Genomic DNA, 15531 nt, shown 5'->3' on the forward strand with positions numbered 1-15531 from the left:
GGAAGTGCTGCTCATGTGCATGCACAGATGGTACAGTGTCAGTGATGGGGTGGACTCATGGATTAATCTCTCAGCATGAAATGGCTAAACCTTAATATTCAAATGATGCACTCCATTGCACATGTTGAAGCATTAGCACCCAAGCCTGGAATTACAAAATGTTTGGAATGATGCTGTTAATGTGATCAACTTAATCAAATCATGACATGACCTTGCTTGTCATGACCTGCTTGCCAAGCTCTTACAAATACTATGCAACAAAGTCAGATCTGGGTGCCACAGATTACCACTGTTCAGCAGTCTAAATGACTAGAACTTGACTGGCCTGCACAAAGCCCTAACCTGAACCCAATTTAACACCTTTAGGAACACCTTTGCCATCACCCTCAAAAACGATAAACAAAACTATGCAAGGTTAAAGGAAATATGACCCAAACTCAGGGTAATTTCTACATATGAGTGGCTGCTTAGGTCCCCCAAGCCACAAAGGGGCCACGGTCTCGATACCCAAAGGAGAACCCCTTTAAGGGACAACATGAGGGTGAGCGAATGATGACATCATTTTTAGTTTTGGGTAAACCATCCCTTTAAGTCGAAATATTCATCTAAGACAATCCCTAACGATCTGCTTTGTCAAAAATGACTGTAAAAACCACACAGAGCCACTAGATTTTAAAACTGTATTTTTATCTTAAAAGCATGTGGGTGTGTGTTGGCTACAATCAGCGATGTGAGATTTAGCAGTAAAGCTGCAGTAAAACTGGTGTGATTCATTTAGATAGTCAGACTTAGAGTTAGCATTTTCAAACATTACACACAAATGTGTGTACAGTATATTAGCTTATAGGATATAGAACAGCGATTTTTCAATAAATCAAAATGTGCCAGGTCTGGACAAGGAAGATCTGATATAAACTTGAAGATGTTTTTATTTAAATTTCTTTGAGTGTATCAAGTTTATTTACCATGGACAGAATGACTGTCTATTCTACACACAACCCTTTAACCACCACGTTCATTTTCAAATGCTTTCTGCATCCTTGCCTTTCCTCTAGTTTTACAGACAAAAAGCACTGTCCCTTTAAGATCAAGTGCACAAATATAATAATAATAATAAAAATAGCCGCAGTGCAAAAGTAATAATGTTTTGATAAAAAAGGAGTAAAAAAAATATATAAATAAAACAGCATTTCCTAGGGGTTTCATGCATCAGTAAAATGTAAAAAAAAATTTTTAAAGATAAAATCTTGATGCTAGGAAATCTTACTCCTACAACCTTGCATTAAACACTGAAAGATTAAAATGAGTGCTAAACCATGATGCTATTGCACCAACAGTATTACTGATTATCAAATCACTATTGTTATCTCTTCATTGTGTATGCAAACCACAAGACTAAAACTAGTCCTGGACATTTCTATCGGGATGTACTGGAATTATTACATGTATATAGACTCTAAATGTCCATTCTACTGATTTTGTGACTGAGAGTGTAGTGTGCATTTCCATTTGATCCCTGAGATTTATATTGGTCCAGTTCTCCAAATCCTGACCAGACAGAATCAGAACCAGTCAACAACTGTCTCTGAATCTGTGTAGATCAAAACAAAGTGTTCCAGTTTTTATTCAAATTGACAGGCACCATAAAGACACATTTACAGATGACATGCTCCTCAAGTGTTGTTTGAGTGCTTCGGACGTCCGATGTGCCAGTGTACATGCTTTTTGAGGCGTGAAGAGAACAAGCACATGGAAAGTTCTAGAAAGAACTGATATGTCTTAAAACCATGTGGGTTCTAGATTATCATATTCTAGAACCACGCTCCTGTAGAATCTAGAGAAAAAACAGTGGAGAATTACATAATCCAAACAAAAAATTACTATAGATTCTATTATGAACAGCCTGAAACACATAACGGCTTGTTCTGGACAGCATAGTACATACTACTCTATTTACTTATTATTTCTCCAATACATAGTGTGTGTACTGTGCATAGTACATGAATTTTCTGCATGTTTTGAATTCCATACACAATTTTTAAAAAGTAGTTGGCACAGTATGCTGTATGATAGTATTCTATTCAGGGTATAGTCAAACACACTCACTGCTTACCTTAGCTTTCTCACTAGGTTGGCTGTTGGCGCAATATGATTGGTTGTGCAGCTCCTTAGAAACAACACACAGGAACTCCGCCTGATCTTCATTACCATAATTATATGAGGAGCCGATACTGACCAACTACACCATAATACATGAAAGAGAAGGGCAGAAATAAAGTAATTGTTTTCATTAAGTGATCGTAAAACACATACTGAATAGCTCGCGCAAAAAAAATACAATACCATCATCGTTTACTCACCCTCGTGCATTTTCCCCACTGCTGCAGCTTATCAAATATTTTAATGTGCTTATATTCAGATACAATGCGTTTTGAAGCAACATGCCAGGTTTGACATCAACCGCATTTGGTCATCGAACCAATTATGTTTGATGCGCCATATTTGAATATGAACAAGCACAAATTAAATTTCAGAGATACAGCGGAGGGAAAGGCTGTCAGTGAATAAAGATACAAATTTTGGTTTCTGACATAAAGCTGTCATATATGTTTTGGAGTGCTTGGAATATAATGCACATATTGCGCTGTGAACTACTTTTATGGAGTTTTTTGTCATTTTTGGAGCTTGACAGCATCCGTATTCTTTTGCTTTCAACGCATGGACAAGAGCAGCCAGGACATTCTGAAAACTAACTCTTTTTGTGTTCCACAGAAGAAAGAAAGACATACGGGTTTGGAACGACATGGCGGTGAGTAAATGATGACAGAATTTTCATTTTTGGGTTAACTATTGCTCAGCCTGATCTCATGAAATGTTGTGAATGTGGCTACATTTTTGCAAAAATGATACTACGTGGTTCATTACATGAATCACGGCAGTTCTGAGGTGAAATGTCCACTGTGTGGCACTAAAAGCGAGTTAAATGTTCTTCCAAACAGATGATGTTTTTAAAGGAACATTCCGGGTTCAGTACAAGTTAAGCTTAATCGAAAGCATTTGTGGCATTATGTTGATTACCACAAAAACTAATTTTGACTTGTCCCTCCTTTTTTTAAAAAAAAAAAAGGAAAATCAAGGTTCCATTGAGGCACTTACAATACAATGGAAGTCAATGGGGCCAATTTTTGAGGGTTTAAAAGGCAGAAATGTGAAGCACATAATTTTATAAAAGCACAAACATTAATTCTGTTAAAACGTATGTATTATTTGAGCTGTAAAGTTGTTTAAATCTTAATTTTTACAGTCGTTTTGGGGTTTTAGGGTTTGTTGACTACATCGTCATGGCAACAAAATTGTAAAAGGTTAGGAAGTGATTTTACGATACTAAAATCATGTTAACACATATTGTTTATGTCTTTTGTCTATACTTTTTAAACTGTATTTTAATGTTTACGGATTGGCCCCCATTCACTTCCATTGTAATTTTTGTGGTAATCAATATTATGCCACAAATGCTGTAGATTGAGCTTAATATGCATTGAACCCGGAATATTCCTTTAAGATTAATGCTCAATCGAGTTTTAAATCAACAAAACCTACCTCATTATCCTAAACCTTAACCTAAACCTAACCGATAGTGTCATAAAAAGCAAATGTGAGATGAAAATCGCAATTGCTAAAGCAACCACATTTTGAGATTCTTCTATGACACTTTCAGCTCACGTGTTGACTCGCATGCTCTTCAGGACTCATACCCCCCTCCTTTACATCGCAAGTACAACGCTCTATCAGTTGAGCTACTGCGCAATTTGATCACACTCAAACAAGCTTGTAAATATAGGTGGTTAAGTATTGCAAACGTTAAAATGTATCTGTTTACAAGTCATGCACTATAGTAAGTGTTCCAATGACATAAGATAGCATTGTGTGAGGAAAAGGGTAAAAAGTAAGTGTTTATGAAGTGATAATTTGAAGTTACTGAAGAGCCTCTAATGTTCATTTCACCAGGAAACTGCTGCAGTACATACAAAGGTCCACATAAAAACCATTTTGCAACAATGTAGGTATAGTAACATTATTGTATGAGACCAGGTTGCTATTGATTTAATCAGGAATGGTTTAGCACCGACTTACCCCTTGTTAAAAACACGTAAACATGCTAACATTTATAAACATGCAAAACACATGTGCACTGACAACAAGCCCACCCACAAGCACAAAGTCGCATCGAGTACACCTGTGACCACTGCAATAAAACGCAATGTTGCAGATGACTAACATGCACAGTGCATGCAGTAATAAGTGGGAGGACACGCGACTGTTGGACACACCTCTCCACTGTGGACGGGGTGAGTTTGGCTTGGCTCCTCCCACTTCACCTCTCGAGACACAATCAGGAAAAACTCTGACTTCTGGGCCCGCCCATAACCTACACTGACAAGCTGCAACAACCAATCAGAGCATAAGGCAGGGCCTGTATCACACACCGCAGTCAGCTGATCCAGCGGCAGCGATTCTGATCGTTGTGGAACTGGAATGATCAGACTGAACACGTGAAGTGCTTGTTTACCTGCTCAAACTTCCATCCGTCCGACATTGTTGAGACCATCTGAGTAAGTTCCTCTTCTTGACACTGCAACACCCTGTAAACATGCTTGACCGGTGTCTACAGAGAGAGACAAGGGAGGAACATGTTATTAATCATTTACATGTTATATGCAATTAAAGCATTTTAATTTAAATATAAATGAGCATGTACTGCATTCTGTCCATTTAATGTGCCTGAGGACATGTATGGATTTGTGTGTTGTCTGTTTATGCCTGAATGAAACTAACAATGATAAATCTTCATTGGACAACTGTGTTAATCACCTGAATATCAGTGGCTGTAAAATGCAACTTTTTGCTTCTATGCGTGTGTAAATTTGAGAAAGAAAACCTACTGTATATAAATTACATTTAGATTTTAAATGTTCATCTTAAAGTAATGCAGTTTATTCTAAGCAAATTGGGAATATTCAGGTTCAGTACTATTTAAGCTCAATCGAAAGCATTTGTGTCATATTGTTGATTGTCACACAAAAATTATTTCAACTTGTCACTTGTTTGTTTACAAAAAGCAAAAATCACAGTTGCAGGAAGACACTTACAATGTAAGTGAAATGGGCCAATCCATAAAAATTAAAATACAAACTGTTTTAAAAGTATATCCTTGAGATGTAAACATTACACATGTTAAAATGATTTTAGTGTGATAAAATGTCTGTTCTACTTGATTTTAGTGCAACAAAAACACTTACTGGGTTTACTGGGGTTATCTCGCCATGATAATATTGGATATAACTTTAATATTTGATAACATGTAAACAATTTAATGTCTTGTGGCTTTACTTTGGAAACTGTGTGTATTTTAACGTTTATGGATTGGCCCCAGGGGCGGACTGGCCATAGGGAGAACCGGGACTTTTCCCAGTGGGCCTGGCGCAAAATGGGGCCGAACAGTGCCGAATGGGCGGCGATAAGGTGAAAAGGGCTGCCGCGTTATGCCAAACGGGCTGCGATATGCAGAAAACAACAGCGAAACTAAATAAATAAAACTAAAAACTAAATAAAACTACAAATATTATTATTTTTCTGTAATCAATATTATGCCACAAATGCTGTCTATTGAGGTTAGCTTGTTTTGAGCCTAAACATTCCTTTAATAGGCCTATCTGCAAAGCAAATAACAGCAATGCAAAGCCTTGTAAATTTTATTATAAATTTCACTATATATATATATTTTGTGATATTAAATGGGGCATATTCTGGATTTTGCTTTAAGTCCACTTAGAATTTTAGTAAAAGTGTCTGGAACTAAAGCGCCATAATTTAGTTTTATAGGATAATTTTCCACTATTAGAATTTGACAACAAAATTAAGTGATTCATTTTACATTTGGCGGCAGTTTTCCAGTGAAATGTCCAGCGGGGGGCGCCAAAAGCGAGTGAAATGTTGTTGTAATCAGACAAGGTTTTAAGGTGAGTGTTAAATAGAGGATTTAATGAGTAAAACGTACCTCACTAACCAAAAACTTTAACCTAAATCTAACCAATAGTGTCCTAAAGCAAATCAGAGGTGAACAAAACAGACATCCTTACCCTAAACCAGCACCTAACTTAACCATTAGTGTCTTAAAAGGAAATGCTAAATGAAAAGCACATTTTCTGAAGCAGGCACGACATTTTGCGTCACTTCTATGACTCTCTCTTCTCACGTCTACTTGCGTGCTTGACTGGGCTTGAGTTGCAGTCTTCCGAGTTCCAAGTCCAACAATCCACTAGGAGAGCTACCATGGAAGCTAATCACATTGGAATAAGTGTGTAGTTGTAGGTGGGTCTGTAATACAAGCGCTAAAAATGTATCATTTTTAAAATGATGCATTTAAGTAAAAGTGTTTCAATATCAAACATATAATAGTGTGAGAAATAGAGCAAAAAATACCTGATTATAAAATCATAATCAGCCTTTACAGTCGTGATTTGTGTAACAGTTAATAAAACGCACAGTTGTTGTAGCACCTCTAGTGTTCATTTCACCAGGAAACTGCGGTGAAACGTAGATCGCAGCACGTAAAACTCAGTTTGCAAAAATGTTGTTATAGTAACGTTTATTCTGTTAGACTAGTTTGAAGCCTCCGAACCACGTTCCCTTCCTGGAGTCACCTCCCTGGTCTCCGGACCCCGCCACTTTCTAGAGCCGCCACCCAAACCGCCAGACCCATTCTTTCATTTTGTTTTGTTTTTGTATTGGGCGTCAGGAGCTGCCTATTATACGGGGGACTCTGTCATGTATAACCTCCCCTAGCGGCCAGTAGGGGTGTCTAGAGAGCTGGAATTATATTTTTAAATTTGATTTCCCTGTTATTGCCTTGTCTTAGTTCATTTTCCATTCCTAATTGTTTACAGGTGTTTCTAGTGTGTGTCATTTAGTTCTGTGTATATATAGCCCTCGTGTTCTCCCTTGTCTTGCATTGTTAATTATATTGAGTTGAGATTGGTGAGACTTAGTCTTGTTGCTTTTGTGGTTCCTCTTGCTCTGGATTATTTTCAATAAAGAAGTCTCTGCAACTGGGTTCTAAAAACCTTCACTCACCATGACAAGTTTAACCCCTTACCCAAACCCTAAACCTAGCCATGATTTTAATAAGAAACTAACTTTTGTGTACCACGGAAGAAAAATGGGTTTGAAAAGAGATGAGGGAAACTTGTTACAGGTTATTGACATACTGTACAAAATCGTAAGATTTCTGCGATATGAGAAATCTTACGATTTTGTAAGATTTCTTCCGATTTGTATGATTTCTTCATAAGATCTTTTCAAGATTTCTTACGAATTTGTATTGCACAAGTATGAAATGAGTAATCAAATTTGTTCACAGACATTTTCCTTTCTTAAAACAAATGTCAGATTTTAGGCTAGCTAAAATTTTATGCCTGTACTGTATTGATTTGAAATTCTGCTTGTTGATTGGTTGGTCTCTATGAGAACACAAGTTGTATTTTTTCGTGCAAGAAAAGTCGTACAATATCTTACGATTTCACCATCTTGTACAAACTTCATGAGTTGTCATGAGACTACTGTATGCTGGGACAGTTTGATTTACTTGTAAACCCATAAAATTAGCATTATTGTTTGATAGTTCTGAGCATTTTGTTTTGTTGCACATGTAAACACACTCTATTCAAGTGTCTTAGTGAATTTTGTGTGGCGTCTTAGCTTACGTGTGTAGTCTTGGCATCTCTTTCACTGATCTTGTCTTTGATTAGTTTAATTAGCGATGTGATATTGTAGAACTCCGCCTCTTCAAGAGCTCCTGAAATGCACATACAGTATACATACAGAATAAAAGACTTCATGTTTCATGATTGTCAAGTTTGATTGTGCATATGCGTCATACCCTCCTCTGTCAGGTTCTTGTTAAGGACCAGCTTTCCATGTCTCAGGTAATTCAGTACAGGCCCGAAATACATTGGATCCCTGTCAATCAAATACGCCCCAGATTCATCCTGAAGTGTAAAGGAGAAAACAGAGAAAGAGATGTTACAAACAGACTACATACACTTACTGTATATTCCTTACATATAAGTGTAAGGATCAGTGGTGCATGCCACGGCAAACGTTACTTTGTAAACCCCAACAGAGATAAAAATAGGCATGTGTGTGGTCAAAAATACAGTACGAAGTGTAGAAAAAGAGGGTGTTTTTCCTTGAATGTACGTTTTAGTCTGTGTATGCTGCACGAAGAGGAGAAAGCCATTAGAGGAGAGTGAGTTTAAACATTAATGAACTGTGCATGTGAAAGTGTGTGCGACTCGGCATCTCTTTCTTTAATAGAATTCAGGCCACATTCATAAAATATAAACACAAACGCAGTCACTGTGGCACATAACATGACAAACCAATAATCCGTTCTACCTTCAGATTCCAAAAATGAACCTGATAGAGTGTGTGAGATCACTAGGAGGGAAAATCTGGGACACACACACACACACGCAGCTGATGAGTGGACTCCTGCTCTTTACTGGGTTAAAGCCCCTAGAGAGCGGGATTATTCTGGATTAGGGTTATTTTGAGATTACCGTCTGAGATTTAAAGATGAGAGGAGGTGAGATTGAGCATGAGCGAATGTGACACTGTTCAATCACGAAAAATTTTTAATTTATGAATGCCGTTGTGAAATGAGATCATTTAAATGCACGCTGATAATGGTTACCTGCAATTTTGCTGCTCATCATGTGACAAAATTCAGTGATACATTTACATGTGAGGCAGTAGGATTTCAAAAACATTTGTACTGTAGAAAATTATATTATCATTATGTTATAACATCTGCATTATCCATTATGTAATTATAGAAGTATAATGGGTTGCAAACACAGTTTCATGTTGACAGTTTACATCCTTGTAATCAGATTACAGTATCTGACTTTCAATCAAGTTAATACATTATAAGTACAATACTAGGAGTTCACACATTTCTAAAATCATATTATTAAAGGTGCTATATGTAATATTTTTACTGTACTAAATCATAAAATGGCCATATGTCATTAGAGAATTAGGAAACACGCTAAGTTGAAATACTGGCTTCTCCGATAACAATGTTACAGCAAGTATATTCTACTTTGAAGTTTCCATTCCGGGACGGAATTTCTGTTTATGTTTTGTCCTGTGTGATCCCGCCCACTGCCCACTCACCAACAGTATATCGACACCGCCGGGTTGCCAGATTTGAACAAGTTTGCTGGCAAGCAACACTGCGTGCTGCATCATGGAAGCCAGCAAACAAACTGGATCAGAGATAACAGATTCCACCCGACCTAAAAAGCCTCGCCATCCATCTAAAATCCACCATGACCAGAGGCGTAGTAAAACAAGGTTAAATATTGGAGTCCTGTTGCGTGTCCTCATTCTGGCAACCCGCATGAGCTTCAAGTCTGGGGCGGGGAACACAACTCTCCAATATTTTGAATTTGGACTGCAGTACCCATTTCAAACGCTTGTTGTCAATCTTACATATATCACCTTTAATGTAGAATACATTTTATTTACATTTAGAATTCATTTATGTTCATATGTATGACTGGAGGAAATACAGACATTATTTTGAGTTTGATGAGCAGAAAAACAAAACTTTTCTGTGAAGTTTTTTAAGGGCATAACTGAATAGTAATGTAATTTGTAATGTTTTCCCATGAAGCAATCATCAAAGTAATCTGATTATAATTATAGAGAAGCATTTGACAGCATTTCAAAAACATTTGTGGTATAAAGTTGATTACCACAAAAAGAATTTCAACTCATCCCTCCTTTTCCTTACAAAGCCAAAATCGAGGTTACAGTGAGGCATTTACAGCAGACCTCACAGCAGCATCATCTCTGATTTTTAATGGGAATGACAATGAGGCTGTGAGGGATCGACTTACCATCTCTTCAATGGTATGTACGGTATAAAGCTGTATTAAGCTCTTAGATCATATCTGATTCTCCACAACTCATGTTGTCTAGAGTTATTTGTCTACTGAATGTTTCGTCTGCAGAATGCTCCAAAAACACTTTAAACAGCTGTACAGCCCATTGAAGAGACTGTACATCTATCCCTCACAGCCTCGTTTTCATTCCATTCAAAAATAAAAAAAGGTGCCAGTTTTCTGGAGGGTATGAAGACAGAAATATGAAGCATATAATTTTATAAAAGCACTTACATTCATTCTTGTTATACTGTAAAGTTGTTTAAATTCTCGTTGTTATGGACATTTTAGGGTTTACAGCGTTACGTCTTCATGGCAACAAAGTTGTAAAACTGGCTACAACTTTACACAGAAAAGGTTAGTAAACTATTTTATCACACTAAAATCATATTAACACATTTATTGTTTACATCTTTTGGCTACTATTGAAACAGTGAACATTTTAACGTTAACAAATTGGCCCCATTGACTTCCATTGTATGTGCCTCACTGATTTTTATTTTTTTATTTTTTTTAAGAAAAGGAGGGAAGAGTCTAAATTCGTTTTTGTTCCTGCATCTAACACTGATCATTGCCTGATTTGACCTAGCACAGTAACCTTTGACCCTGATCTCTGACACAGCACAGGTGTTATAAGTGGGAGTGTGTCCAGGTCACAGGGCAAACCTGGGGCAGATGTGCACGCTGATGATGTCATCGATATGGGCACCCCAGGGTGCCGCAGACAAGGTGCCACAATCTGCCTGCATGCTTTCCCAATAAATAAAGAGCACAGATGGAGGGAATTCATCCCAGCTATGAACATTCATAGAGAAAGAACAGTACATACTTTGTTCTGGGGACTGGGAGGGGTGAAGGGGGCAGGGCGGGTAGTAAAAGTGTGTTTGTTCAAATCCATCCAACAGAAGAAAAAAAAAACAACGTACAACATCCTCAAAGCAACCATATGGACAAATCCCAATTAACATAAGAGACAATAGAAATAATTCAACAGAACAACACAATATGAATAAACACTTCACAAATGTATGATTATGAAGTTAAATAACAAGACATCGTGACCCATTTTTCAGCAACTCCTCAAAACAGTGGAGAGAGAGAGATCTTTTGACTTATGAATAATTTAAAAACTGAATTAAAACGGATTTAAATATTATGATTAACATAATGCAGAATAATAGATAAACTCAGAAATTCTGTACAGCTTTTGGCTTCGGTTATTTACATTAGCAACAGGTCAGTACACTAAACACCTTAAAAAAATAAGTTATTTTTGAATAATTATTATAGAAATTATATTGCATACATTTATTTAATAATAGCTACATTAAAAAGAATATAATGCAAAATATATATTTTAAATTATGCTAAATACAATGGTTTCATAATACTGTAAAAAAAAAAAAAAAATGGTAGGAATGTTAAATGTATTAGTTTTATATACTGACAGAAGTAAATAAACTTTACACACTTCCTTCACTCTCTAACCTTCTTTCCCAACACATTCTTTGTAAATTCTTGTATACTATTTTGTCAAGGCCTATAGATAATAGAGATTTAAGTGAATAAAATGGACAAATTTGTTTCTAAATTGGAGAAATCTTACTGTACCTTATCCGAATCCAGGTCTGGGTCCGCTTGGCACAGTCGGAACAGGAATGATTTGGGGTCCCGGCAGAGCGTCTGTCTGGTGGTCAGAAAATACGTGCCGCCGACGTTCAAACGGACCCACTTGGACGATCTGTGGTTAAAAGTCTGTGCCGGACGCCGACAGTCGTGCCCGCTGATCTCGCCGTGACTCTCGGCCATCCTGCGCTCGGTGCTCTGCTGAAATGCGTAACGGTGACCGCGCGGTTCTCCAACAACCAACAAACGCGCACGGGAGAGCGCGAAGCACTGACGGCGCTGCTGTTTATTTCACATGAGAAACACCCATTACATTTCTCTTTTAGGCCACAGACAACGAACAGAGGCTACTGTGTTGTTTTTTCCAATGTCTAAATCCATTGCACAACGTATTCCTGCGGTTGAGTTTCCAGTGATGTCCGATTCGCGAACGACTCGTTCATTTGAACCGATTCTTTCGAATTAATCGGTCGAACCGATTTGAAAGACGTTCGAGAAAACGATCCGTTGATCATTCGAATGTGGGATAGATTAAAACTGAGATGGGAACAATTTGTAGAATAAGTAATATGCTATAATTAGCCTTATGATTTGCATTAGGCTATTACTAATATTGGGAATATGATTGTTTATAATCTTAAAATGCATATTTAATAAAAAAATATATATATATATATATATATATATATATATATATATATATATATATATATATATATATATATATTTATTTTAACTAAAAAGAGGGGGGGCTGGGTAGCTCAGCGAGTAAAGACGCTGACTACCACACCTGGAGTTGCAAGTTCAAATCGAGGGCGTGCTGAGTGACTCCAGCCATGCTTCCTAAGCAACTAATTGGCCCAGTTGCTAGGGTGGGTAGAGTCATGTTGGGGTAACCTCCTCGTGGTCACTATAATGTGGTTCACTCTCGGTGGCACGCGTGGTGAGTTGTGCATGGATGCCGCGGAGAATAGCGTGAAGCCTTCACATGCACTAGGTCTCCGCAATAACGTGCTCAACAAGCCACGTGATAAAATGCTCGGACTGACGGTCTCAGACATGGAGGCAACTGAGATTCGTCCTCCGCCACCTGGATTGAGGCGAGTCACTACGCCACCACGAGGACTTAGAGCACATTGGGAATTGGGCATTTCAAACTGGGGAGAAAAGGGGAGAAAATTGGATGCACGCACATCCAAGTCAAAAGATAATAGGGTGCACAGTTCAAAAAGCAACAATCCAAAGTAAAAAAAAGTATTATTCACTCATTGACACAAACTTAATTTGGAAAATATATAAATATTACATTTGTACACACACACACACACACACACACACACATATATATATATATATATATAAACTAAATGTCACTTTTTCAGGACACTGTGTTTTAAAGATAATTTTGTACAAATCCAAATAAGTTTACAGATCTTTATTGTAAAAGGGTTTAAACAATGTTTTCCATGCTTGTTCAATGAACCATAAACAATTAATGAACATGCACCTGTGGAACGGTCATTAAGACACTAACAGCTTACAGACGGTAGGTAATTAAGGTCACAGTTATAAAAACTTAGGACACTAAAGAGACCTTTCTACTGAATCTGAAAAACACCAAAAGAAAGATGCCCAGTGTCCCTGCTCATCTGCGTGAACATGCCTCAGGCATGCTGCATGGAGGCATGAGGACTGCAGATGTGACCAGGGCAATAAATTGCAATGTCCGTACTGTGAGATGCCTAAGACAGCACTACAGGGAGACAGGAAGGACAGCTGATTGTCCTCGCAGTGGCAAACCATGTGTAACAACACCTGCACAGGATCGGTACATCCGAATATCACACCTGTGGGACAGGTACAGGATGGCAACAACAACTGCCTGAGTTACACCAGGAACACACAATCCCTCCATCAGTGCTCAGACTGTTCACAATAGGCTGAGAGAGGCTGGACTGAGGGCTTGTAGGCCTGTTGTAAGGCAGGTCCTTACCAGACATCACCGGCAACAACGTCACCTATGGGCACAATCCCACCTTCGTTGGACCAGAAAGGACTGGCAAAAAGTGCTCTTCACTGACGAATCGCGGTTTTGTCTCACCAGGGGTGATGGTCAGACTCGTTTTTATCGTCTAAGGAATGAGCATTACACAGAGGCCTGTACTCTGGAGTGGGATTGATTTGGAGTGGAGGGTCCGTCTGGGGCGGTGTGTCACAGCATCATCGGACTGAGCTTGTTGTCATTGTAGGCAATCTCAATGCTGTGCGTTACAGGGAAGATATCCTCCTCCCTCATGTGGTACCCTTCCTGCAGGCACATCCTGACATGACCCTCCAGCATGACAATGCCACCAGCCAGACTGCTCGTTCTGTACGTGATTTCCTGCAAGACAGGAATGTCAGTGTTCTGCCATGGCCAGCGAAGAGCCCGAATCTCAATCCCATTGAGCATGTCTGGGACCTGTTGGATCAGAGGGTGAGGGCTAGAGCCATTCCCCCCAGAAATGTCCGGGAACTTGCAAGTGCCTTGGTGGAATAGTGGGGTAACGTCTCGCAGCAAGAACTGGCAAATCTGGTGCAGTCCATGAGGAGGAGATGCACTGCAGTACTTAATGCTGCTGGTGGCCACACCAGATACTGACTGTTACTTTTGATTTTGACCCCCCCCCTCCCCCCCCCCCTTTGTTCAGGGACACATTATTCCATTTCTGTTAGTCACATGTCTGTGAAACTTGTTCAGTTTATGTCTTAGTTGTTGAATATATTTATGTTCACACAAATATTTACACATGGTAAATTTGCTGAAAATAAAAGCAGTTGAAAGTGAGAGGTTTCTTTTTTTGCTGAGTTTACATATATATATATATATATATATACACACATACACACACACACACACACACACACACACACACACACACACACACAGTTTAAGTCAGAAGTTTACATACACCTTAGCCAAATACATTTAAACTCAGTTTTTCACAATTTCTGACATTTAATCGTAGAAAACATTCCCTGTCTCAGGTCAATTAGGATTAATACTTTATTTTAAGAATGTGAAATATCTGAATAATAGTAGAGAGAATTATTTATTTCAGCTTTTATTTCTTTCATCACATTCCCAGTGGGTCAGAAGTTTACATACACTTTGCTAGTATTTGGTAGCATTGCCTTTAAATTGTTTAACTTGGGTCAAATGTTTTGGGTAGCCTTCCACAAGCTTCTCACAATAAGTTGCTGGAATTTTGGCCCATTCCTCCAGACAGAACTGGTGTAACTGAGTCAGGTTTGTAGGCCTCCTTGCTCGCACATGCTTTTTCAATTCTGCCCATAAATTTTCTATCGGACTGAGGTCAGGGCTTTGTGATGGCCACTCCAATACCTTGACTTTGTTGTCCTTAAGCCATTTTGCCACAACTTTGGAGGTATGCTTGGGGTCATTGTCCATTTGGAAGACCCATTTGCGACCAAGCTTTAACTTCGTGGCTGTCTTGAGATTTTGCTTCAATATTTCCACATAATTTTCCTTCCTCATGATGCCATCTATTTTGTGAAGTGCACCAGTCCCTCCTGCAGTAAAGCACCCTTACAACATGATGCTGCCACCCCCATGTTTCACGGTTGGGATGGTGTTCTTCAGCTTGCAAGCCTCACCCTTTTTCCTCCAAACATAACGATGGTCATTATGGCCAAACAGTTCAATTTTTGTTTCAATAGACCAGAGGACATTTCTCCAAAAACTAAGATCTTGTCCCCATGTGCACTTGCAAACTGTAGTCTGGTTATTTTATGGTGCAGTGGCTTCTACCTTGCTGAGCAGCCTTTCAGGTTATGTCAATATAGGACTCGTTTTACTGTGGATATAGATACTTGTCTACCTGTTTCCTGT

The 15531-nt window shown here is 38.5% G+C and overlaps 1 protein-coding gene across 3 annotated transcripts; it reads right to left on the reverse strand.

Moving 5' to 3' along the window:
* Positions 1 to 686: 686 nt before the first annotated feature.
* LOC127434375 (BTB/POZ domain-containing protein KCTD5-like) lies at positions 687 to 12175 on the reverse strand. Of its 3 annotated transcripts, none has more exons than XM_051687065.1 (7): positions 11625 to 12175; positions 7940 to 8048; positions 7764 to 7855; positions 4571 to 4666; positions 4332 to 4442; positions 2114 to 2239; positions 687 to 1834 (listed from the first exon to the last, which is right to left on the reverse strand). In XM_051687065.1, exons 1-7 carry the CDS (start codon positions 11820 to 11822, stop codon positions 1805 to 1807), a joined length of 762 nt encoding a protein of 253 aa, XP_051543025.1. In that variant the 5' UTR covers positions 11823 to 12175; the 3' UTR covers positions 687 to 1804. The 3 variants fall into 3 exon arrangements, with proteins under 3 accessions (XP_051543025.1, XP_051543027.1, XP_051543026.1); XM_051687067.1 differs by lacking the exon at positions 11625 to 12175 and adding an exon at positions 8166 to 8877; XM_051687066.1 differs by lacking the exon at positions 4332 to 4442.
* Positions 12176 to 15531: the final 3356 nt, after the last annotated feature.

The sequence above is a fragment of the Myxocyprinus asiaticus genome, chromosome 44, assembly GCF_019703515.2.
Source record: "Myxocyprinus asiaticus isolate MX2 ecotype Aquarium Trade chromosome 44, UBuf_Myxa_2, whole genome shotgun sequence".
NCBI lineage: Eukaryota > Metazoa > Chordata > Actinopteri > Cypriniformes > Catostomidae > Myxocyprinus > Myxocyprinus asiaticus.